The sequence below is a fragment of the Zosterops lateralis genome (assembly GCF_965231275.1).
Source record: "Zosterops lateralis genome assembly, chromosome: 22".
Lineage (NCBI taxonomy): Eukaryota > Metazoa > Chordata > Aves > Passeriformes > Zosteropidae > Zosterops > Zosterops lateralis.
In genome coordinates, this window is record NC_139782.1 from 6,209,378 (window position 1) to 6,234,940 (window position 25,563).

The following is a 25,563-nucleotide window of genomic DNA, read 5'->3' on the forward strand; positions in this document are numbered from 1 at the left end:
TAGGAAATCCCAGATCTTTTCCTTGGCCCTTTCCTTGGTCACCCCTTGGGTGACCCCAGGGACAGATTCCTCAAGTTCCTGGTTTGTTCTCCCACCACTCTCAGTCTTCACACATTAAAGAATGACCTGACACACATTTTATCTCAGGATGGTGTTTCAGAAGACCTTTGATAAGCACCTTTGTGTTGAATTTTGGAGGTTGGGAGTGTCTCTCCTCTCACTTCCTGCTGGGTCCTGTGCTGTTCACTCCTCCCTTTCAGGAGGAGCTGTGGGTGCAATAATTCACACTCCACTGGCCACTTCAGGATCTAAATGTTTGTTTGTCAGTCACAGCCAGGAAGCAGAAATAATTCCAGGGGAAGTTCAGTTGAGAAAACCCCAATATGGGAAACGTGCTCTGTGAATTTTCTGATCAAACCTTTGGAGGAAGCGCAGACTCTGCTCAGATTTAATTCCTTCAACTTCCTAAATGAAGCATAATTTTGAGGAAGCCTCAATAATTTCTGCATGCCTTTCAATTGGAAACCTATTAATCAATTCCTGATGAGTTAATCCTCAGCATTTCTTACCCTGAGCCCTTTAAAACCTTGAGACTTTTCTGTTGTGTTTTACAGTCGTCCTCGTTCAGCAGCATCACTGACTCCACCATGTCCCTGAACATCATCACTGTCACCCTCAACATGGGTAAGAGGACAAAAATAACCTTTTTAATGATGAATTTCAAGTGGTAAAGATGTATTTTATGAGGATGAGGGAGCCTTTCTGGAGCCAGGAGGGAGTTCTTTGGTTGGAAAGGATGGCAGGTGAATCGAGGGAACAGCAGCTGAGAGTTCCTGCTGTGCTGATTTTGCCTGAATTCCTAATTCAGAACTGATTTTCAGCTGGAAGGAGCTGGAAACTCCAGGATGTGGAGTTAATGGTGAGGGATTAGGCTAGAAAGGCACTGGAGGTTTGCATTTCTGCTGCTCATGTGTCTCATTTATCAGCCAGACAGAAAAGTGCAGGGCTGCCAAGGACTTCAGCACCTTTCAGCAGCACCAAACCCTTCCTTGCCTCTCTGACATGTGGAACAAACATTGCTTAATGTCACCAGTGCTAATTTCCAGGTGTGGACAAGTCTTTTCAGTGCTCTTCCTCTTGCTGGGTTGTTTTTTTTAACATAACACTGCCTTGGATGAAAAAATCCTTTATTTAGCAGCTTTTTGCTGAAAATGCCAGGGAAATAATTCACCATCAGAGCAGCCTGAGCTCATTGCAAGTCAAACCTTTCCCTGCTGATTCGTTGAGATCTTTCAAATCTTAAACAGCCTCGTTCTTTGCTCTCATTTTAATCACTTTGTCTGTTTTTTTGTTGTTCTGGGTTTTTTTTTCCCACCCTGCACATCTAGAAAAGTACAATTTCCTGGGGATCAGCATCGTGGGGCAGAGCAATGACCGGGGTGATGGAGGAATCTACATTGGCTCCATCATGAAAGGAGGGGCGGTGGCTGCGGACGGGCGCATCGAGCCTGGGGACATGCTGCTGCAGGTGTGTCCTTGTCCCCAAACCTGCTGCTCCTGTGCCCAAACCTGCTGCTCCTGTGCCCCAAACCTGCTGCTCCTGTCCCCTGTCCCCAAACCCTGCTGCTCCTGTGCCCCAAACCTGCTGCTCCTGTCCCCTGTCCCCAAACCCAGCTGCTCCTGTCCCCAAACCCTGCTGCTCCTGTCCCCTGTGCCCAAACCCTGCTCCTCCTGTCCCCAAACCCTGCTGCTCCTGTCCCCAAACCCTGCTCCTCCTGTCCCCAAACCCTGCTGCTCCTGTCCCCTGTCCCCAAACCCTGCTCCTCCTGTCCCCAAACCCTGCTGCTCCTGTCCCCTGTGCCCAAACCCTGCTCCTCCTGTCCCCAAACCCTGCTGCTCCTGTCCCCTGTCCCCAAACCCTGCTGCTCCTGTGTCCCCAAACCCTGCTGCTCCTGTCCCCAAACCCTGCTGCTCCTGTCCCCTGTCCCCAAACCCTGCTGCTCCTGTCCCCAAACCCTGCTCCTCCTGTCCCCAAACCCTGCTCCTCCTGTCCCCTGTCCCCTGTCCCCCAAACCCTGCTGCTCCTGTCCCCAAACCCTGCTGCTCCTGTCCCCAAACCCTGCTCCTCCTGTCCCCAAACCCTGCTGCTCCTGTCCCCAAACCCTGCTCCTCCTGTGCCCCAAACCCTGCTGCTCCTGTCCCCAAACCCTGCTCCTCCTGTCCCCAAACCCTGCTGTTCCTGTGCCCCAAACCCTGCTCCTCCTGTCCCCAAACCCTGCTCCTCCTGTCCCCAAACCCTGCTGCTCCTGTCCCCTGTCCCCAAACCCTGCTCCTCCTGTCCCCAAACCCTGCTGCTCCTGTCCCCAAACCCTGCTGCTCCTGTCCCCAAACCCTGCTGCTCCTGTCCCCAAACCCTGCTGCTCCTGTGCCCCAAACCCTGCTCCTCCTGTCCCCAAACCCTGCTGCTCCTGTGCCCCAAACCCTGCTGTTCCTGTGCCCCAAACCCTGCTGCTCCTGTCCCCAAACCCTGCTCCTCCTGTGCCCAAAACCCAGCTGCTCCTGTCCCCAAACCCTGCTCCTCCTGTGCCCAAAACCCTGCTGCTCCTGTCCCCAAACCCTGCTCCTCCTGTCCCCAAACCCAGCTGCTCCTGTGCCCCAAACCCTGCTGCTCCTGTCCCCTGTCCCCTGTCCCCAAACCCTGCTGCTCCTGTCCCCTGTCCCCAAACCCTGCTGCTCCTGTGCCCAAACCCTGCTGCTCCTGTCCCCTGTCCCCAAACCCTGCTGCTCCTGTGCCCAAACCCTGCTCCTCCTGTGCCCCAAACCCTGCTGCTCCTGTCCCCAAACCCTGCTGCTCCTGTCCCCAAACCCTGCTGCTCCTGTGCCCCAAACCCTGCTGCTCCTGTCCCCAAACCCTGCTGCTCCTGTCCCCTGTCCCCAAACCCTGCTCCTCCTGTCCCCTGTCCCCCAACCCTGCTCCTCCTGTCCCCAAACCCTGCTCCTCCTGTCCCCAAACCCTGCTGTTCCTGTGCCCCAAACCCTGCTCTTCCTGTCCCCAAACCCTGCTGCTCCTTTCCCCAAACCCTGCTGCTCCTGTCCCCAAACCCTGCTCCTCCTGTCCCCAAACCCTGCTCCTCCTGTCCCCAAACCCTGCTGTTCCTGTGCCCCAAACCCTGCTGTTCCTGTGCCCCAAACCCTGCTCCTCCTGTGCCCCAAACCCTGCTCCTCCTGTCCCCAAACCCTGCTGTTCCTGTGCCCCAAACCCTGCTCTTCCTGTGCCCCAAACCCTGCTCTTCCTGTCCCCAAACCCTGCTGCTCCTTTCCCCAAACCCTGCTGCTCCTGTGCCCCAAACCCTGCTCCTCCTGTCCCCAAACCCTGCTGCTCCTGTCCCCAAACCCTGCTCCTCCTGTGCCCAAACCCTGCTCCTCCTGTGCCCCAAACCCTGCTCCTCCTGTGCCCCAAACCCTGCTGCTCCTGTCCCCAAACCCTGCTCCTCCTGTGCCCAAACCCTGCTCCTCCTGTGCCCCAAACCCTGCTCCTCCTGTCCCCAAACCCTGCTCCTCCTGTGCCCCAAACCCTGCTCCTCCTGTCCCCAAACCCTGCTCCTCCTGTGCCCCAAACCCTGCTCCTCCTGTCCCCAAACCCTGCTCCTCCTGTGCCCAAACCCTGCTGCTCCTGTCCCCAAACCCTGCTGCTCCTGTCCCCTGTCCCCAAACCCTGCTCCTCCTGTCCCCAAACCCTGCTCCTCCTGTGCCCCAAACCCTGCTCCTCCTGTCCCCAAACCCTGCTGCTCCTGTGCCCCAAACCCTGCTGCTCCTGTGTCCCCAAACCCTGCTCCTCCTGTCCCCAAACCCTGCTGCTCCTGTGCCCCAAACCCTGCTGCTCCTGTGTCCCCAAACCCTGCTGCTCCTGTCCCCAAACCCTGCTGCTCCTGTCCCCTGTCCCCAAACCCTGCTGCTCCTGTCCCCAAACCCTGCTCCTCCTGGCCCCCAAATCCTGCTCCTCCTGGCCCCAAAACCCACCAGCCCCACAGGAATAGATTTATTCACCCCTCAGAGAAATGCAGCACAAAGGTGGCTGATGTTGGTGTGAAATCAGGCTTTGTTCCAAGCTCTTAAAATTAATTTCTGGGTTAAAAAATCTATTTCTGTCTCATTCTGCTCTCTGTAAAATGACAATGATTAATGCTCCAAACTCTTAAAAGACCTTAAAGATTTATATGTAAAATGTGGCACATTTAATTTCTGTAAGTTTGAAGAGCCTGGAAAAAGCTCACAGTAAAATAAACCTGAACAGAATGCATGAGGGAAAATCATACTATACCTGTCCCCCTATTACCAGTTTCTATTTGATTTATTTAAATTCAAGCTTTATATTGCTGGTAACAACAGAAGAAAATACAGCACCATGAGAAGACTCAGAAAAATGGGCATTAAGGGTTGCACTGAGCCCTGCTCCCAGAAGAAAACAAATGCTAAATTATCCTCTGTAATATTAAATTATTCATCTGATCCCTGCTGTCATTTAGCTGGAATCTTCCTGTGCTCTCCTAAACTCTGATTTCTCAGAGAGAACTCAGAGAAATGACATTTCAAAGGAATGGAAGCAGCGACCAGGCAGATAAATTGGGGATTTAATTAAAGGAATTAAAAACACCTTTAAGTTTCCTGCTGCAAAGCCTGACCTGTGCTCTCTGTGCCATTCCAGGTGAACGATGTCAATTTTGAGAACATGAGCAATGACGACGCCGTTCGGGTTTTACGGGAAATCGTCTCCAAACCAGGGTGAGCACATCAACAAAACCTCTTCATCCTCCACGGGCAGTTCTTGGAGGTGGAAAAAACCTCAGAGAAATCAACATTTTTCTATCCATCAGCACGGCTGTGAATTCTCACTGTAAATGATGAATAGGTGAGGTTGATTCTGGCCAAAACCAACACGAACGAGGAGTTTCCTGGTTTCAGCAGCCCTGTTTATTTATGTGATGAGCATTTTAATATCTCAAGAACTGATCATCCAACAGATTTCACCACCAGTGCTCATCATCTCTGCAAAACCAGCAACATCCTGACGTGTTTAATGCCGAAAATATTATTAAAGCTTTTCAAAACCCTTCTCACAATGTACTTGGCAACTGCTGGAGAGGAATAAATTAATTTCAAATAGTTCTTGTAGCATTTCCAGCTCTGTAGGAAAGTTAAGAGTCATCCTTACCTGTTTTCTTTTTTCCCAGACCTATCAGCCTAACAGTAGCCAAATGCTGGGACCCCACTCCCAGGAGTTATTTCACCATCCCCAGGGGTGAGTACACATTTGTTGAGTTCCTGGGAAGCCCCCAAGGTCTGGAATATTTTCACCTATTTTGGCATTTTAACAGATTCTACCCATTTTTTTATATATTTATTTTGGTACTGGGGTTCGAGACACTTTTTCTGAGATTCCACTGCCCATTGAATTTCCTGAGAGTTTTTCTCTTGATTCCCATTTTTAGATCAAGCTCCTAAACTCTTGGGGAGGTGATCTCAACCTTTCAATTCATAAAAAGTTTGGAAATAATTATTCCAAGTGTTAAAAATCCCCATTTCCTCACAGTGAAATTTCAGAGAGAACTTCTAAACTGAGTGTTTTGAAGATGTGAAGGAAGCAGCAGTGATACAGATAAAAAACCTTGAAAATTTGCTTGTTTTCAGTAGCAGTAAAAGATCTGTGCTCGTGTTATAAACTCAGCTGCCTCCTGCTGGTGAGGGCTGTGCTGGAATCAGTTTATTCCCAGGGCACAGAAGATGAGGGTGGAATAAATGCAATAAAATGTGGGATGCAAACTGTGGGAGCTCCCTTGAAACCCTTTCTCTGGAAAACCAGAGAAAACCCCTCAGATCTTTCAAATTTTTGGTATTTGCTGCAAGTCTGACCCCATTTTCTGGTGCAGACTACAGGACCTCCCTCATATGAAACCCTTAGAAAAAACTAGAGAAACAACAAGAAAACAAAGATCTTTGAGAATCTTGGTTTTTACTGCAAGTCTTGACCTCATTTTCTGTCCCTTTATGGTGGCACAGACCAGGGGCCCTCCCTCATATGAAACCCTTAGAAAAACCAGTGAAACAACAAGAAAACAAGGGAAAACCCATCAGATCATTGACAATCCTGGCATTTACTGCACCTCTGACCCCACTTAAATATCCATTTGTGGTGGTGCAGTCTGTGGGACCTCCCTCATATGAAACCCTTAGAAAAACAACAAGAAAACAAGGGAAAACCCATCAGACCTTTGACAATCCTGGTGTTTGCTGCTGCTCTGACCCCATTTTCTGCCCCTTTGTGGTGGTGCAGACTACCACAAGGGTAGAGACGTCACACATGAGACATCTCCCATATGAAACCCTTAGAAAAACAACAAGAAAACAAGAGAAAACCCATCAGACCATTGACAACCTTGGCATTTACTGCACCTCTGACCCCATTTAAATATCCATTTGTGATGGTGCAGTCAATGGGACCTCCCTCATATGAAACCCTTAGAAAAAACAAAGAAACAACAAGAAAACAAAGATCTTTGAGAATCTTGGTGTTTGCTGCAGTTCTGACCCCGTTTTAATGTCCATTTGAGGTGGCACAGACTAGGGGCCCTCCCTCATATAAAACCCTCAGAAAAACCAAATAAGCAACAAGAAAACAAGAGAAAAACCCATCAGATCATTGACAATCCTGGCATTTACTGCACCTCTGACCCCATTTAAATATCCATTTGTGATGGTACAGTCAATGGGACCTCCTTCATATGAAACCCTTAGAAAAACAACAACAAAACAAGAGAAAACCCCTCAGATCTCTGACACCCTTGGCATTTACTGCACCTCTGCCCCCATTTTAACATCCTTTTCTCCCCTTTCAGCTGAGCCGGTGCGGCCGATCGACCCCGCGGCGTGGATCTCTCATACCACGGCCATGACGGGAGCGTACCCCCGTTACGGTATGAGCCCTTCCATGAGCATCACCACATCTACCAGCTCCTCACTAACAAGCTCAATTCCCGAGTCGGAAAGTAAGTCACCCCCTGGCCAGCCCAGGGTAGCTCGGGGCCAGCAGGGCCCGGCCACGGGCACGGTGACGGCGGCGGCGCCACAAAGGCTTTGAGTGGTTTTTATCACGTTTGGGGGAAAAAAAAAAGCAGGAGTTGGTTTTTTTTTTTGGTGAAGGTTGGAGGTTGAGAAGTGTTGTTTGGTTCTTGTCTCAGGGAGAAGTGGTTGGTGTTAGATTTTAAAGATAAGTTCAGGGTTTTATCCTCTCAGGTGGATGGGAGAGGTCGTTTCTTGAGTTTGGTTGGTTTTTAATAAATTTCAACAGTATAGGTTGAGGGTTTTCCCCACTCAGGTGGATGGGAGAGGTCGTTTCTTGAGTTTGGTTGGTTTTTAATAAATTTCAACAGTATAGGTTGAGGGTTTTCCCCACTCAGGTGGATGGGAGAGGTCCTTTCTTGGTTTTTAATAAGTTTCAGCAGTAACGTTAGTGTTTCGTCTGGGAAATCCTTCCCTGATATTCACAATTCCCTGATATTCTTTTATACTTTTTTATCCTTTTTGCACTTTTTAATATTTTTTAGAATTTACCGAGCAAGCTTAAAACCAAGTTTAACACCCCAAGTGGAATTGTGGTTAGAGTTCAACTTTGTTCCTGGTTTGTCAGTGTGTGGAAGTCTAAAAATCCATGAAACCAGGAGCTTGTCACAATTCAGAGAGGTTTCTTTAATTCAAAAGCCTCTCAGAGCACTCTAATTACAGAACCCGTTTAGTCCTTTCTTACATTTGGTTGGTTTTTAATAAATTTTATCAGTAACGTTAGTGTTTCATTTGGGAAATTCTTCCCTGATATTCACAATTCCCTCTTTTATACTTTTTTTGTCCTTTTTGCACTTTTTAATGTTTTTTAGAATTTACCAAGCAAGCTTAAAACCAAATTTAACACCCCAATTGAAATTACGGTTAGAATTCAACCTCGTTCCTGGTTTGTCAGTCTGTGGAAGTCTAAAAATCCATGAAACCAGGGGATTGTCACAGTTCAGAGAGGTTTCTTTAATTCAAAAACCTCTCAGAGCACTCTAATTACAGATTTTTTTTAGTTGGAAGGGCCCCACAAGAATCAGTAAATTCAGATTTTAAGACCAGACAAGTCTCAAACCCACAGCCTTGGTGTTTTTTTTAACACTGTGCTCCAACTCCTTTATCTTGGAAAATTTCTTCAAGGAATATTAACTCTTCCTTTTATTTAACTCCAAACAACACTTGGAGGATTTTAAAAACCCATGTGGCATTGCTTATAAAGCACCACAGATTTATAACCTGGAATTCCACCTCACCTTGGAGAAAAAGACCAGGTTGGGTTTTTGTTTTGTTTTTTTTTTTTTTTTTAATAGGCATTTTTGGACATCAGGCAGCACCACTGAGAGGAAAATAATTTACAGCAGGAAGCAAAGGAAACCCTTTTATCCTGAGATGTGTTTTGAGCCTTACAGGTCCTGCAGGAATCCAATATCTTTGCTGTCAGACAATTCTGTGCTCAGCATTCCTCTAGAACAATTCATGTGTCCTGTGCCTTGGTTATAGAGCTGGGATGGGGAATTGAGTGGGGACAGGCACCCTCTGTGAAAATAAAGGTATTTGGGAGCAAAACCACATTTCTGGAGGCACCTTCTCATTTCTGTGCCAGTGACTTGAATTATTTCCTTTCTGGAGTGGAAGAGAATAAATTTCTCTTTTTTTTTTTATTTTTTTATTGTGACCTCTTCCTTCAGCTCAGCCCAGTTCCCTGCCCTGACCTGGGTTGGGTGAAATTTCTGACTGAATCCAGACCAAAACACATTTCAGAATTTACCATATTTGTACAGCAACCAGAACTTAGAAAATACAAATTTTCTGTTGAAATGCAGATCTCAAGTCTCCAAGAAAATCCAATTTATTGCTCCCCATCTACTTGGAATATTTGTTGGTGTATTTTTTTTTTTTTTCCCCAGCCACGTTGCTTTTTGCCACTAACCAAACTAACTTAAAGCAAAAGCAAAGTTTTAGTGTTTTATTTGAGGTTTGTAAGTGTTGAAGCTGCATGCAGAGCTGCTCTGGGATGTTTTTCATGCATATTGGAAAGAAGCATTTTTCAGTTTTTCATTGTTTCACGCTTGCTGTACCTTTTTATTTTTTTAATTCAAAATTTTGGGTGGCTGGAAAAAAAGGACAAAAGTGGTTTTGTGATTTTTGAAAGGTGGGTGATGTGGGGGAACTGGGAGGGGTTTGGAATTCCTGCTGGAGAGAAAGGCCTGGGCTACAAAAACAGATAAAAATTGAATTTTCTAAGGCTGGAAGATGGGACTTGACAATATCAACCTCAACCCTGTTGTGATTTTTATTGTAAAAACTGATCAGGAAAAGTGTGAAATCTCTGAGGATCCAGTTCTGCCCGTACTGGTGTGAACTGGGAATGGCTGTGGAGGCATTTGGGAGCTTTTTTAAAAAAGTGTTCCACAAGAAAAATGGAATGCAAAATAATCCTGGGAGGAGTGGGACACTGGGAAGGGTTTTTTATATTATATATTATATTCGATTCTATTATAATTGAATTTAAATTAATAAATATAAGGGGGTTTATAATTAAATTTATAATTTAACTGATTTCTTCTGATGAGGGGAGATTTCTTTTGTAATTTCAATTCTCCCTAAGAATGTCCAGATCTTTAAAAAAAACCAAAACATCTGGGAAATGGGAAATGCTGGATCACAAAAATCCTGGGATTTCCTGTTCCTGGGAAATGGAAATGGGAAATGCTGGATTACAAAAATCCTGGGATTTCCTGTTCCTGGGAAATGGAAATGGGGAATGCTGGATCACAAAAATCTTGGAATTTCCTGTTCCTGGGAAATAGAAATGGGAAATGATGGATCACAAAAATCCTGGAATTTCCTGTTCCTGGGAAATAGAAATGGGAAATGCTGGATCACAAAAATCCTGGGATTTCCTGTTCCTGGGAAATGGGAAATGCTGGATCACAAAATTCCTGGGATTTCCTATTCCTGGGAGATGGAAATGGGGAATGCTGGATCACAAAATTCCTGGGATTTCCTGTTCCTGGGAAATGGGAAATGCTGGATCACAAAAATCCTGGGATTTCCTTTTCTGCCAGTCCTGGTTGCAGAGTGGATCCTGTAGCTGCTTTGGGAAGCCAAGACATGGGCACACTCAGCATTTCTGTCACTAAACTGGTGGCCCTGAGCCCAAAATGTGAATTGTTGTAAATGTTGTAATTCACTCCATGGATGAGGCTGCATTTGGGAATCTTTGTGTCTTTTTTTTTCTTTTTTTTTTTTTTTTTTTTCATCTGTCGGTAAAACTGTATTTTTTTATTTTATTTTTTTTCATCCAAACTGGGAGCTGAGAAGTTCCTTCAGCCTCATTTCAGTTCATTTCAAAGCAGCCTGTGGCCTTTCTTCCTTTTAGAATTAGAAGAATCTCCCTTAACTGTGAAGAGTGACATGGCTACTATTGTCAAGGTCATGCAGCTGCCAGACTCAGGCCTTGAAATTCGGGACAGGATGTGGTTAAAAATCACCATCTCCAATGCAGTCATAGGTAAGCAGCTCCCAGGAATGCTGAGGGGGAAGAAAAACCAGTGACTTCAACCTTTTAATGAGCTTTTTTTTTCATGTCTAGGACTTCTTATATTCAATTTACAGGAAATAACTCATGTTTGAGCTCAGGTATCCCAAAATTGCTGCACATTTCTCATGCTGGTTCTTAATTCTTTGTTTTTTATATCTCAGGGTTTCAGGTGGCTCTAGAAATCTGCCCAAGTTCAGCAGAGCAACCGTAATAAAGCAAATTAATTTGATTTAAAATCACCACAGCCAGGCTGCCTGTGACCTGAGCTGTGCTGATATTTAGCCAGACCAGGCTGTAGTTGCTTTTAGCTGAAAAAAGGGGTTGGAACACAGAAATTTTGGCATCTAACATCTGCCTCTTGAGGAAGGTGACTCCCAGAGAGGAATGAAATCCTGAGAAAAATCCATTTTCACTCCTGCAGCTCAAAGGGGGTTGCACAGTGTGTGTAAATAGGATTTATTAATGTGTTTATTTAGTGTCAGCGTCCATGTAGGTGTTCTGATGGCACAAGTTGGTCAAATAATCCCGTTGTGGGTGTTCAATTGCCACAATTCTGCTCAGATAATCCTGTTGTAGGTGTTCAGATGGCACAATTTGGCCAAATAATCCCATTGTAGGTGTTCAACTGGCACAATTCTGCTCAGATAATCTCATTGTAGGTGTTCAGATGGCACAATTTGGTTCAAATAACCCCACTGTAGGTGTTCAATTGCCACAATTCTGCTCAGATAATCTTGTTATAGATGTTCAGATGGCACAGTTTGGTCAGATAATCCCATTGTAGGTGTTCAGATGGCACGATTTGGTTCAAATAATCCCATTGTAGGTGTTCAACTGGCACAATTCTGCTCAGATAACCCCATTGTGGGTGTTCAGCTGGCACAGTTTGGCTCAGATGGCACAGTTTGGTCAAATAATCCCATTGTAGGTGTTCAGATGGCACAATTCTGCCCAGATAATCCCACTGTAGGTGTTCAGATGGCAGAGTTTGGCCAAATAATCCCATTATAGGTGTTCAGATGGCACAATTCTGCCCAGATAATCCCATTGTGGGTGTTCTGATGGAACAATTTGGCTCAGCTGGCACAATTTGGCTCAAATAATCCCATTGTAGGTGTTCAATTGCTGCAATTCTGCTCAAATAACCCCATTGTAGGTGTTCAGCTGGAACAGTTTGGCTCAGATAACCCCATTTTAGGTGTTCAACTGGCACACTTTGGCTCAGCTAACCCCCTGTCCCCTCTTGCTGTCCCCATTCCAGGAGCAGACGTGGTGGACTGGCTTTACACACACGTGGAAGGCTTCAAGGACCGGCGGGAGGCCAGGAAATACGCCAGCAGCATGCTGAAACACGGCTACCTCAGGCACACTGTGAACAAAATCACCTTCTCAGAGCAGTGCTATTACGTCTTCGGAGACCTCTGTGGCAGTAAGTGCCCAGCTGGGAAGGGCAGAGCTGTCCCTGTGTCACTTTTGTCCCTTGAGGGTGCTCAGAGTCTCCCCTGGTGTGTTCTCACAATGAAGAATTTAATGAGGAGGAATTTCCAGGAGGGTGGAAATTGCAGAGCTCTGGAGCAGCTGCCCAGGGAGTTTCTCTGGAGATATTCCAAACCCAGCTGGACAGGGCAGAGCTGTCCCTGTGTCACTTTTGTCCCTTCAGGATGCTCAGAGTCTCCCCTGGTGTGTTCTCACAATGAAGAATTTAATGAGGAGGAATTTCCAGGAGGGTGGAAATTGCAGAGCTCTGGAGCAGCTGCTGAGGAAGTTTCTCTGGAGATATTCCAAACCCAGCTGGACAGGGCAGAGCTGTCCCTGTGTCACTTTTGTCCCTTCAGGATGCTCAGAGTCTCCCCTGGTGTGTTCTCACCATGAAGAATTTAATGAGGAGGAATTTCCATGAGGGTGGAAATTGCAGAGCTCTGGAGCAGCTGCCCAGGGAGTTTCTCTGGAGATATTCCAAACCCAGCTGGACACTTTCCAGGATTGGACAGGGGGCATCTCCAGAGGTCCCTTCCAACCCCAGCCCTCCTGGGGTTTCACAAGAACAGGGACATTCATTACCCTGAAATTGTTTGATGCTCCCTGTTGACCCAGGCAAGGAGAGCACCTGGAGGAGGATGAACCCATCATGTGGAGCCCTGAGGATGTTGCTGTTCATGACACACAAAAGACAAGCAGACAGCAGAAATTCAAGTAGAGAAAGCTTTAATTTATTTTTCTGATTCCAACAACTTATATACACTTTGTACAAAAGGCCAAGGATTGGCAAGAGAGGTTACAACCTCATGGACCTCATGGTGAACATCACCATCAATCACATTTCTCCTCCCTGAGAACAAATCTGTAAACACACAGATAAATTCTGAAAATACACATTGTTTTCACGAAGCTGTGTGAGAACCTTGCTACAAAGATTCAAAGACTCAAAAGCAAGAAGATTCAGGGCGACACTGAGGACAGCAGGGTTTATTTCTGGTGGACAGCAGGATTTATTTCTGGTGGTACCACACATTCCCTGCTTGTCAATCCCACTCAGTTTCCACTGGAAAAGGGGGATATCCTCACTCTTTCCTCCCCCTGCTCTCACTTCTCACTGCTGCCTGAGATTTTGCTAAGCTTCAAACACCTCCATCAACAAACTCACAGTGCCCATTTCACCTGCTGGCTAAAAATTTTCACCTTTTTCTTTTTTTATTTCCCCAGATCTGGCTGCACTGAACCTGAACAACGGCTCGAGCGGCGCCTCGGACCAGGACACCCTGGCTCCTCTGCCCCATCCCGCTGCTCCCTGGCCCTTGGGCCAAGGATATCCCTACCAATATCCTCTGCCCCCTCCTTGTTTCCCACCAGCCTACCAAGACCCAGGCTTTAGCTATGGCAGTGGCAGTGCAGGCAGCCAGCAGAGTGAAGGTAAGATGGGATAATTGAGGTTTGAATTCTTCAGGTTTCATTATTCCCCCCTCAACCATCTGCTTGAGTTCCTTTGGTGCTGTCTGTGCTTGTTCCTGTGGTTTTGGTTGCTCCCCTGCATGGGTTTTGTGTGTGCAGCAGGCACTGAATCAGAGGTGTTTGTGTCTCTGGAGGAGTGGGATTTGGGATTTTGGCTTTCAGCTCTCTGGGGAAACCTCCAGGTTTAAGCCAGTCAGGAATTGCTCAGCAGTGGGGTTGGTGTTGCTGGAAATGAGGCAGTTTCTGTGCTGATGGGGCAGGGATTAGAACTGAAGTGCTCTTGGTTTTTGCTTCAGTGCTCAGCACAGAAGGAAAATCACTTTTTTTTTGCAAGTGGGACGTGGTCAGGGCTGAAACACTGCTCCCAGGGAGGAGAACCTCTGCTGGAATGTGTGACAGGGTCAGGAAGAGAACTGTGCATGGATTAAAGGCCTGCCCTCCTCCTTTTCTGCCCTAGCATAACACTGATTCATTTTTAAACCTTAGTAAATTAAAATTACATCATTTTTGGCTGTACAGATACTATTTTTTAATTTTTTTTCTTTTTTTTAATCATTCCTAGAGTGAGTTTGCTTTTGGAAATGCTACCAGTAAAGAAGGGGTGAGGATTCCTTGTGTTTTTTACAGTGAACATCCTGTAACTTGGATGTCACTTGTCCCCTGTTTACCAGATTATTCAGATTTTACAAAATGCCACCAAAGGGTTTCATAACAGGAGCTTTGCTCACAGGATTTTAACCCAGCTGCTTCTCACTTTATCCCAAAATAAGAAAAATCTATGAGGAATCTCCCAGAGGTTTTAGAACTGGAAATTGATTGCTCTAGACAGAACATGGGGGTGATTTTTTAGCAGCTGCTTCTGTGAGCAGTAGGAATTCTCTCCCTGGAATATGAAATAATTGGGGTTTTCTCCATGCTGTGGAGAACCTCCCAGCAAAAAAAGTGCCAGGAATGTTCAGCTCTGAAAGGTTTCCACGTTTTTTCCTGGTGGAAAACAACTTCTGTGCTGTTTCTTGCTTTGTAACTGTTATTCCCTTGTTTTGTCCTGAGCAAGCGTTAGACTGAAGGATTCCTAGAGGAATGGCTGACTCTAGGGGATTGGTAAGCTTCAAATGCCTCCATGATCAATTCACAGCATGATCATCCTTAGATCTTTGTGACCCAAATGTTTAGCTCTTTTGTTTTTTGGTTGGTTGTTTTTTTTTAATTTTAATTTTTTAAATTTTATTTTGAATTGTCTTGGACGCTCGACCTGTCTCAGTGCACAGTGATGTGACATTGGCATATCAACCTTGTGGGACTGTGCTGCAGCAGCTCAGAGGGAAGCAGAAGGGAAAAACCCCATCCCCAGGCTCTCCAGAAAATAAATAATCCAAATTTATGATGGTGTCACCCCCCTCTAGGTTGGATTTCTCTTGCACTGCCCATGGCCAGGTGGTTCAGGCAGGTGTTGGGAGTGCAGGAACAAAAAGCTGCACCGGTCACTCTCAAAACTCTGTTAAAATCAGAGATTTTGTGCCCTCTCTCATTTATCTGCAGCATTAAATCATAACAATCAGCAAGTTCCATTTCAGATACCCAGGCTTAGAATAATATTAACTTAAAATCCAGTGGTTTTGTGGTTTGTTTTCCCCCCAAACCCAGTCTGGTTTCCCATCTCTCCAAACACCTGGAGCAGCAGAGAGTGATGAATATCTGTAGCTCAAGAAGGAGCAGCCCCAAAAAAATTTTGTTTTTCCCATTTCTGTGGCTCATATGGACTCAAAAGCTGGTTCTCTGTTCTGCTGGTTGGGGATTCTTTTTTGGGAAGTTCATCTTGCACTAAAGTGCATGAATTTAATGGGATATTCCTTGGATTTAAAAAAAATAATTAGCTTGGAACAGTCTCCTAATCATGGGAACGAGCAAGACCTTCAGTTTCCATAAAAAAATCAGTTTTTAAGTTTATTAAAACTTAAGTTTATTATTTTTTAGTTGTTACTAAAAAACTTATTTAAAAATAATTTTTTTAGTAACAACTCTGCTGATATTCAGTGGCAATCCTTTGGTTTTCCAGGATGATTTTAGATTCCTCTCTTGGGAACAACACCCTGGGGTGTTACTGGTTTGTGGCAGAGCAGTTCAGGAACTGTTTCCCAGGGAATTCTCCAACAGCACAACAATTTAGTGAGGACTTTTAAAAGGACCTCCCCACTGAAGCCAAGAAAACCTCAGGGATTTCAGGGTGACAGAAGTTACTTTAGAAAAGGCACAAAACACCAAAAGCAGCGACAATTAGAACTCAACCTCATTGGCTTGAGTCAACCCCCAAATTCCTGCTTTTTCCTCATGTTCCTGCTCCTCTTCTCTCCTGGATTTGAGGCAGGAACTAGAATTCAGCTGCTGAAGGCAATGGGGTTGACTTAAAAAGGCACAAAATACCAAGGCAGTGAGAATTAGAATTAAACTCCAAATTCCTGGTTTTTTTGTTTTTGTTCCTGCTCCTCCCCTCATCCCGGACTTGAGGCAGGAGCAGGAATTTCGCTACTGAAGTTACTATAGAAAGGGTACAAAACACCAAAGCACTGACAATTAGAATCAAACCTCATTTGCCTGAATCAAACCCCAAATTCCTGCTTTTTTCTCTCATTCCTGCTCCTCCCCTCATCCCGGACTTGAGGCAGGAGCTGGAATTGAGCTGCTGAAGGCCAAGGAGTTGCTTTAAAAAGGGTATAAAACACCAAAGCAGTGACAATTCGAATTAAACCTCAAATTCCTGCTTTTTTCTCTCATTCCTGCTCCTCTCCTCTCCCAGACTTGAGGCAGGAGCAGGAATTCAGCTGCTGAAGTTGCTTTAGAAAGGGTACAAAACACCAAAGCAGTAACAATTAGAATTAAACCCCAAATTCCTGCTTTTTCCTCTTGTTCCTGCTCCTCTCACGGATCTGAGGCAGGAGCTGGAATTGAGCTGCTGAAGGCAAGAGTTACAAAACACCAAAGCAGTGACAATTAGAATCAAACCTCATTTGCTTGAATCAAACCCCAAATTCCTACTTTTTTCTCTCATTCCTGCTCCTCTTCTCTGCTGGACTTGAGGCAGGAGCAGGAATTCAGCTGCTGAAGGCCAAGAAATTGCTTTAAAAAGGGTATAAAACACCAAAGCAGTGACAATTCGAATTAAACCTCAAATTCCTGCTTTTTTCTCCCATTCCTGCTCCTCTTCTTTCCCGGACTTGAGGCAGGAGCAGGTTAGAAAGGGTACAAAACACCAAAGCACTGACAATTAGAATCAAACCTCATTTGCCTGAATCAAACCCCAAATTCCTGCTTTTTTCTCTCATTCCTGCTCCTCTCCTCTCCCAGACTTGAGGCAGGAGCAGGAATTTCGCTGCTGAAGTTACTATAGAAAGGGTACAAAACACCAAAGCACTGACAATTAGAATCAAACCTCATTTGCTCGAATCAAACCCCAAAATCCTGCTTTTTTTCCTCATTCCTGCTCTCCCCGAGCGAAGCTCGCGGCCCGTCCGTGTGTCCCCCGTGCATGGCCCAGCCCTCACCACCACTGGTGACACACACCACACCATCTCATCCTTCTTTTCTCTCTCCTGTTTTTTTATTATTTTTGGTGTTTTACAGGGAGCAAAAGCAGCGGCTCCAACCGCAGCACCAGCGAAACCAGCAGGAGAGGAGCGGGCAGGGAGAAGGAACGCAGCAAATCCGGCGGCAGCGGCAGCGAGTCTGAGGCGGCGAGGCGGGAACGGCCCCTCAGCCAACTCAGCCAGCGCAGCCACAGCGACAGGAGCCACCAGAGCCACCAGAGCCACCAGAGCCACCAGAGCCACCACTCCTCCTCGTCCTACGGTCCCCCGGGGGTGCCACCTTTGTACAGCTTGCCCAAATTGGGCTCTAAAGCGCTGGGTAGTGGCGGTAGCAGCGGCCCGCCCGGAGCGCCCCCCGTGAGGGAGCTGAGCGCGGTGCCCCCCGAGCTCACCGGGAGCCGCCAGTCCTTCCAGAAGGCCATGGGCAACCCTTGCGAGTTCTTTGTGGATATTATGTGAGGAAGTGCCTTCAAAAGAACTAAATGAGACTGTCTGCACAAAAAAGTGGGGGGTTTTTTTTTGGTTTTTTGGTTTTTTGGAGGGTGGGGTTTGGGGTTTTTTTGTGTTAGAAGAGGCTCTCGGTTGGTCTCTTGCATGGCAGTGCTGGCTTTGCTGTTTGCGGAGTTGTGTTGTGGGGGAAAAATATAAAAAAATACAAAAAAAACCACCCCAAAAAATAGAAAAAAACCACCACCCCACCGTCATCTACAAAAATGAACAATGGAATCTCCTCGTGGGGAAAATAATTACAAAAAAGATACAAAAAAATTACAAAAAAACCACCCCACCACCGCCTACAAAAATGTACAACAGAATCTCCTCGCGGGGAAAAAAAATACGAAAAGAAAAGAAAAAAATTACAAAAATTCCCATTACCGCCTACAAAAATGAACAACAGAATCTCCTCACGGGGAAAAAAAAATATAAAAAAATACAACAAAAATCACCCACACCCCACCAGCGCCTACAAAAGTGAACAACAGAATCTCCTCGCGGGGAAAAAAATACAAAAAAATTACAAAAAAAAATAGAAAAAAAAATCCCACCTCGCCACCACCTACAACAATGAACAACAGAATCTCCTCACAGGGAAAAAAAATTACAAAAAAAAAAATTACAAAAATATCACCCACACCCCACCAGCGCCTACAAAAATGAACGACAGAATGTCCTTGCGGGGAAAAAAAAATATTAAAAAAATGAGAAAAAAATACAAAATAACCGCCTCCACCCCACCACTGCTTACGAAAATGAACAAGAGAATCTCCTCGTGGGGAAAAAAAATACAAAAAAAATTATAATTACATTGTGGGTGAAAAAAAATCTCCCACACCCCACCACCGCCTACAAAAATGAGCAACAGAATCTCCTCACGGGGAAAAAAAAATACAAAAATATACAAAAAAATCACCCACACTCTACTGTCGCCCACAAAAATGAGCAGCAGAATCTCCTCACAGGGAAAAAAATACAAAAAAAATTACAAAAAAAGAAATACAAAAAAATCCCCCACCACGCCACCACCTACAAAAATGAACAACAGAATCTCCTTGTGGGGAAAATAATTACAAAAGAAAATACAAAAAATCCCTCACCACGTCACCACCTACAAAAATGAACAACAGAATCTCCTCACAGGGAAAATAATTACAAAAAAATTAAAAAAAAATACAAAAAACCACCCCACCATCGTCTACAAAAATGAACAACAGAATCTCCTCACGGGGAAAAAAAAATACAAAAAAATTACAAAAAAGAAATACAAAAAAAAAACCCACCACGCCACCACCTACAAAAATGAACAACAGAATCTCCTCGTGGGGAAAATAATTACAAAAAAAATTTAAAAAAAATACAAAAAACCACCCCAACATCGTCTACAAAAATGAACAACAGAATCTCCTCACGGGGAAAAAAAAATACAAAAAAATTACAAAAAAGAAATACAAAAAAAAAACCCACCACGCCACCACCTACAAAAATGAGCAGCAGACTCTCCACAGGGAAAAAAAATACAAAAAAATTACAAAAAAAATAGAAAAAAAATCCCACCACGTCACCACCTACAAAAATGAACAACAGAATCTCCTCGTGAGGAAAAAAAAATTTCAAAAAAAATTTACAATTACATTGTGGGTGAAAAAAATCACCCACACCCCATCACCGCCTACAAAAATGAACAACAGAATTTCCGCAGGGAAAAAAAATACAAAAAAAAAGAAGAAAAAAAATAGAAAAAAAAATCCCACCACGTCACCACCTACAAAAATGAACAACAGAATCTCCTCGCAGGGAAAATAATTACAAAAAAAAAAAAACATAAAAAATCACCCACACCCCACCAGCGCCTACAAAAATGAACAACAGAATCTCCTCACGGGGAAAAAAAAAAATACAAAAAAAAATTACAAAAAAAAAAAAAAAAAAAAAAAAAAAAAAAAAGCCACCCCACCTACAAAAAATGAACAACGAAAATATTCTGGATTGTTAAATATCAGCAAATCGACGGCATCTTTTCGCTGTTTTTATTTTTTATTTTTATTTTCTCCCCGTCTGGTTTGGGATTGTGACTGGCTGGTGTGTGTTCACATCTCAATGAGCTTTGGTCATTTGTGGCACCTACTTCAGTGGAATTAATGTCTCTTTTTTTCGGGCTGGTATTTCACAAGACTTTTCTAAATTCCTGACAATGCATAGGAGCACTTTGATTTTTTTTTAATTTTATTTTTTTTTCTTTCCCCTGCTTTTTTTTTTTTTTTTTTCCCTCTTGCAAGGACAAAAGGACTGCTGGCTGGTATCTGGGATACTGCCTTGTAATGCTGGTTTTTGGATGCTCTAAGCAGACATGGCACCCACAAATGCTTGGAAAAAGGAATACGATCCAATTCCTAGAGGAAAAACAAAGTTGTGGCTACTTCCTGCTGATTAGGGAGTACAAATCAATCTTTCTTGGGTTCTTTGAGGCTTTTGGTTTGGTTTTTTTTTTTTTAAAGATATTCTATCAAGGCGGTGCTGGAGTCTTGCTACTGTATGTGTTCATTGTGCTGAACTTGTAAAGATATTTCCTCCAGTTATTTCCTGATTTCCCAAGAGTGATTTTCCAACTGCACTGGGTTCCTGGGCATTTCAGTCCCATCCCTGCTGAAGGTGTGGCTGTTCCCTCTGGATGTGGCACTTCTTTGCAGGTTGGGAGTTATTCCCACAGAAATAGGAAAATTGCTGCAGTTTTGTCAGGTTTTCCCTTTTGAAGGGGCTGTTTATCCCATTCCAGCAGAGACACTGGGAAATCCTGGCTCTCCCTGGGATGTGGCTCTTTCCTTCCTTTCTGAGCAGAATCTTCATCTTTTTTTTTTGTTCAAACAGAGACCTGGAGAGGTGTGAACCCCCCAGGGAACATTTCTGAGCACAGTGGGCAGAGAGGTGTGAGGGTGCCTTGAGAACAGGTCAGAAATGGTGCAAAAATAATTCCTTGCCCCTGAGTTAAACCCACCCTGGAGCTCCTCAAAAAGAAATCCTTACTCCTGAGACTGAGTTAAACCCATCCTGGAGTTCCTCAAAAGTAAATTCTTACCCTTGGCACTGAATTAAACCCACCCTGGAGCTCCTCAAAAATAAATCCTTACCCCTGACCCCGAGTTAAACCAACCCTGGAGCTCCTCAAAAAGAAATCCTTACCCCTGACCCCGAGTTAAACCCACCCTGGAGCTCCTCAAAAATAAATCCTTACCCCTGACCCCGAGTTAAACCAACCCTGGAGCTCCTCAAAAAGAAATCCTTACCCCTGACCCCGAGTTAAACCCACCCTGGAGCTCCTCAAAAATAAATCCTTACCCCTGACCCCGAGTTAAACCAACCCTGGAGCTCCTCAAAAAGAAATCCTTACCCCTGACCCTGAATTAAACCCACCCTGGGGCTCCTCAAAAAGAAATCCTTACCCCTGACCCTGAATTAAACCCACCCTGGGGCTCCTCAAAAAGAAATCCTTACCCTTGGAACTGAGATCCACTCTGGAGCTCCTCAAAAATAAGTTCTTACCCCTGGCACTGAATTAAATCCACCCTGGAGCTCCTCAAAAATAAATCCTTTCCCCTGAGACTGAGTTAAACTCACCCAGGGGCTCCTCAAAAAGAAATCCTTACTCCTGAGATTCACCCTGGAGCTCCTCAAAAATAAATTCTTAACCCTGGCACTGAATTTAACCCACCCTGGAACTCTCAAAAATAAATCCTTACCCCTGACCTCGAATTAAACCCATCTTGAAACTCCTCAGAAATAAATCCTTACCCCTGGCTCCTGCTGAGGAGCTCTGACTGAAGCAACTGCTGTTGAATATCCCCAAGATTTAATTTCTGGTGGCTGTTTTCTGCTCTGAGGAAAGTGAATTTAAGAAGCTTTTTTTTTTAAGGTATGGTGGGCACAGCCACCCTCTGCCAGAGTGGCTCATTTAATGAGATTATTTAATGAGCTGCAGCCACTCTGATTTGACCATGGGGCCAGTCCTCAGTGAAATCCTCCTTTGTGAGATCCCTGCTGCTGGCAGGATTTGGGACAGGTGCTTTAAAATCAGTTTTTACTGTAAATAAGCATTTTCTTCACTGGTAAGAAGCTGCTTTTTGGTCTGTTCTGTGATTTTTGGGTAAATACCCTAGGTGGATGTGAAGAGAGAACATCTCCCTCTCTGTACACACACAGTTCAATTTGTCACTCTGAAAATTGACTTTTTAAAATGTCCATTTCATTCTGATTTTTCACTTCTTTCCTTTTTCCCACCTCTGTGTGCAAACACCTCCCTTTGTCAGAGACTCCAGATGTTTGTGGAAATGAGAACCTGAATTTCTCCAGGCATTTGGGAAACTCTGTCACTCAGCCCATTTCTGGGCTTCTAAATTAATTTTCTTTAAAAAAATCCTCCCCCAAAAAATGGTTCTGAAAGCAGAGCTTTCATCCCCACCCATGGATGGCTCCTCCAAAAGAGGCCTTGCCTAAAGTTTAACTGTACAACAGGAATTTTCTTTTCCTTCCCTCCTCCCAGGGAAATTGGTAAATTATTCTGAAAGTTTGACACTTAAAGCAGTGAGGCAAATCAGGGTAAAATAATGATGGAATTTTAAACACTGCTGAGGAGTCTGTGACTTTACTGACAATCACTGGTGGTTCTACTTTTTAAATGAATTGAGATTTTTCTGGACTCTTATAAATTATGATTTCTCTGGCCTTGTTTGTTTTAAGGCAGAACTCAGAGGGCTGGAAGAGAAAAAAAAAATAAATTTCCTTTAAATATTTCCAAAAAAGGGATTTAAAACTGGGGGGTTGAGCTTTCACCCAATGTTTAATTTCCTCCTGCCTTTCCAAGAGCTGCAGTTTGCTGAGGCTTTGGTTTTGTCTGGTGGTTTTGCTGTTGGCAGAAACTTGTTCTGTGTCTTTTTGCTGCTACGTTGAATAATTTTTCCTGTGTTCTTGGCAGTCCCTGGCAGATGTTTGCTGAGGTAAATCAGGCTGGAGGAGTTCCCCCAGTGCAGGTAAAAGCTGCAGAGTTTTTTATTTGCAGGCAGAGTAGGAGGGAGCAGTGCCCCTCTTGAACAGTGCAATATTGAAGAGGAACACAAAAAAAATAAAATAAAATCCTGCATTTCCTCACCCTGCAGAGGCTGGGCTGAGTCAGGGCTCTGAATCTGTGCCAGATCTCCGTTTCCTCGAGGGAACAAAAGCAGGAAAAGTTCCCAAAATTTCCCAAATTCCATCCCTTTGTGTCTTTCCAGCTCCCTGTTGGGCACAGCAGAAAGTGCTGCCAGTGGAGCTGCCCACAGTGGGAATTGTGCCTGGTGGAAGAAAATTTGGAGTTTTCAGACCCATCATTTCTTTCCCACCTGGAACTGAAATTTAATTTTTATTTAATGCCACCCCCCGAGTGCTCTGGCTCCGGGGAGAGAGATTTGCTGTGCAGGGCAGAACAGGAGCCTGAAATAATTTGACATTTTTATTCTCACACATCCCCTGGCTCAGGATGTCTGGAGGATCCTGGAAAAGGGTGAGGAAAACACTTTGGGGTGAGATCTCCCCCCACAGGAGGCAGGACGTGCAGGGGGAGTGTCCTCAACCAGGATTTGAACTCTTGAGGGGTAAATTCTTTGGGAAATAGTCTTAAAAGCATCCTGGTGTCTTTTACCTCCTGTTCATGGATCTGCTTTTCCAAGGAAACAATCCCCTGGACACTTTATCCAAAGGTTTTACTGGATGGCAAGAAATGATGCACAGACCTTGACTTTTGCTCTGATTTTTTTTTTTTTTTTTTTTTTTTTTTTTTTTTTTTTTTTTTTTTTTTTTTTTTTTTTTTTGTTTTATTCTCTCCCCTCCTGAGACTTGACAGCTCATGGGTTGATGTAATTGTTTTGGTTTATTTTTTTGTTTTGTTTTGCATTTAACTGGATTGTAATAAGATTGACTTAAAATTATTAATTCTAATCAGTGATTAGAAACACATGTAAAGAATTTTATGTACAGTAGAGGAACAAAGTGACATGATTTTAAATAATGAAAAACCCCCAGACTATCACCTATCCTAGAATTGGTTCTACTCAAAGAGTGACCTCTTTATTAGCATGGACTGCACTGTTCCTGTTAAATGTCTATTGCATAATTGAATTCTTTTTTTGTAGATATTGTATTAAAACCCAAGTGTCTGTATAGTTAATATATAGCTGCTTATGTGTAAATGCTATTTTAAACACTAAAAAGCTTTTAATTTTATGTGATAACCACAGTGTGTGTGTGTTCAGTTCTTTGGAGTATTTAATTATTATTTATTTCATAAATATTCCCCATTTTTTGGATTCTCCAGCAGAAACAAAGATCACTGGGACACCTTTTGGGGTCTGAGGGGCTCAGAGACTCGAGATTTAAAGGGTTTTTTCCAGCCTAAATTATTTTAATTTTCCATTAAATAAAAATGGAAATAAAATAAAATGAACAAGCACAGCTTGATGAGGCAGATTCCTTCTTCCCAGCTGGTACAGATCACACAGCAAGGGGAGGGTGAAACATCATTTAAATACCAGAAATTCCAGCATTTTCCACTGAGGGGGATATTAAATGGTCAGGATTTAAGTGGATATTAAATAGTCAGGATTTAAGTGGATATTAAATGGGCAGGAATTAAGTGAATATGAAATTATCAGAATTTAGGTGAATATTAAATGGTCAGAATTTTGGACAGCCTTTTCCTGCAGGGCCTGGTGGAGTTAAATCAGATTTTTTTTTCCCTTTCTCTATTTCTGGAATGATGATTAAAAGTTATTAAATGCTTCTCTGCTGTGGAACCACAGCCCTGGAGCGAGGAATACTGAGAATTTCAGGTGCACCAAAGTGTGAAGAATTTCCAGCAGGCTCCAGGAAAAAGAATTCCAGGCTCCAGGTCAGATTTTTGGGTTTTTTAATCACTTTGAGGAATAATTTTGGATGGAGGTGAGCACAAAAAAATGGGAACAAGTGGTGCTGTGCACCAGAAAGTTCTTTATTTTTTTTTTTTTTTTTAAGAATGAAAATATTCACTGGTTTAGAATAACTTGCAAATTCTTTTAATTGAGCTGGACTGATTAAACTCCAGTAACACACAGTGGAAAGATGAAAAAAAAATTAATCTAGGGAATAAAAGAACAGAAATATAAAAACTTATAAGGAATAAAAGAGCAGAATAGTTACTTGTCAACATGAGTGGGGAAAAGAAAAATCTTGGTGATGTGGCTGGGTATTGAGTTGGTACTGCTGGCAGCAAAGTGAAGGTTTTGGTGATTTTTGCCTGTTTTTTGGCTGTGCCTCTGCAGAGTGTGATTTGCACAGAGCTCATTTCCATGTCCCTCTTTCCCTGATTTCCATGGAACACAAATTGGGATTTGAATGGGTAATTCCCGCTTTGTGTCACACACACACAGCTGCTGCTGTCACACAATGTCCTCTTGACTTCTCTTTTATTGGACAGATCTGAAAATCCTCACAGGGCTTGGGAAAGGATTCCTGGAGCTTTTCTTTAAGGAGAAAAGGAAATTACCAGCAGTGTTCACAGGGGAGTGCTGCTGCCTCACATTGCCACACTTGGGAGATTGTAAAATTGTAAAATATCATTGAAATATCATTTATCAAAATGATACTGTAAAATATCATTTCTGGAGGTTGTTTCCATTAACTGAACTTATTTTTTGGCTCCTTTTCGGGGCTGAAAGATGTTCCCAGAGGGGATGGAGGCTGCTCCTCTGGACTTCAGCCTCTAAGCCTTGTGCTTCCACAGCTCTAGTTGATATGTCATTGTGTCTGGGGCCACAGAGTGCCTCACATTGCCAGACTTGAGAGATTGATGTAAAATATCATTGCTGGAGGTTGTTTCCATTATCTGAA

At 44.0% G+C, this 25,563-nt stretch overlaps 1 protein-coding gene and 1 long non-coding RNA gene across 3 annotated transcripts in view; one reads left to right on the plus strand and one right to left on the minus strand.

Moving 5' to 3' along the window:
* DVL1 (dishevelled segment polarity protein 1) overlaps positions 1 to 19,295 on the plus strand; it is a 95,434-nt gene extending 76,139 nt beyond the window's left edge. The window contains exons 7-15 of one of the 2 annotated variants that reach the window (XM_083876956.1): positions 615 to 684; positions 1,389 to 1,528; positions 4,706 to 4,782; positions 5,232 to 5,299; positions 6,894 to 7,043; positions 10,484 to 10,615; positions 11,907 to 12,074; positions 13,349 to 13,555; positions 17,213 to 19,295. In XM_083876956.1, coding sequence (XP_083733082.1) covers positions 615 to 684; positions 1,389 to 1,528; positions 4,706 to 4,782; positions 5,232 to 5,299; positions 6,894 to 7,043; positions 10,484 to 10,615; positions 11,907 to 12,074; positions 13,349 to 13,555; positions 17,213 to 17,634 — 1,434 coding nt within the window. In that variant the 3' untranslated portion in view covers positions 17,635 to 19,295. The remainder of the gene's footprint in view (positions 1 to 614; positions 685 to 1,388; positions 1,529 to 4,705; positions 4,783 to 5,231; positions 5,300 to 6,893; positions 7,044 to 10,483; positions 10,616 to 11,906; positions 12,075 to 13,348; positions 13,556 to 17,212) is intronic. The other variant, XM_083876957.1, reaches the window with a different exon arrangement.
* Positions 19,296 to 19,878: 583 nt separating this feature from the next.
* On the minus strand, positions 19,879 to 23,924 carry LOC310918159. Its single transcript, XR_014591608.1, has 2 exons — positions 20,756 to 23,924; positions 19,879 to 20,696 (listed from the first exon to the last, which is right to left on the minus strand). It is a non-coding gene; the product is annotated as an uncharacterized lncRNA (long non-coding RNA).
* Positions 23,925 to 25,563: the final 1,639 nt, after the last annotated feature.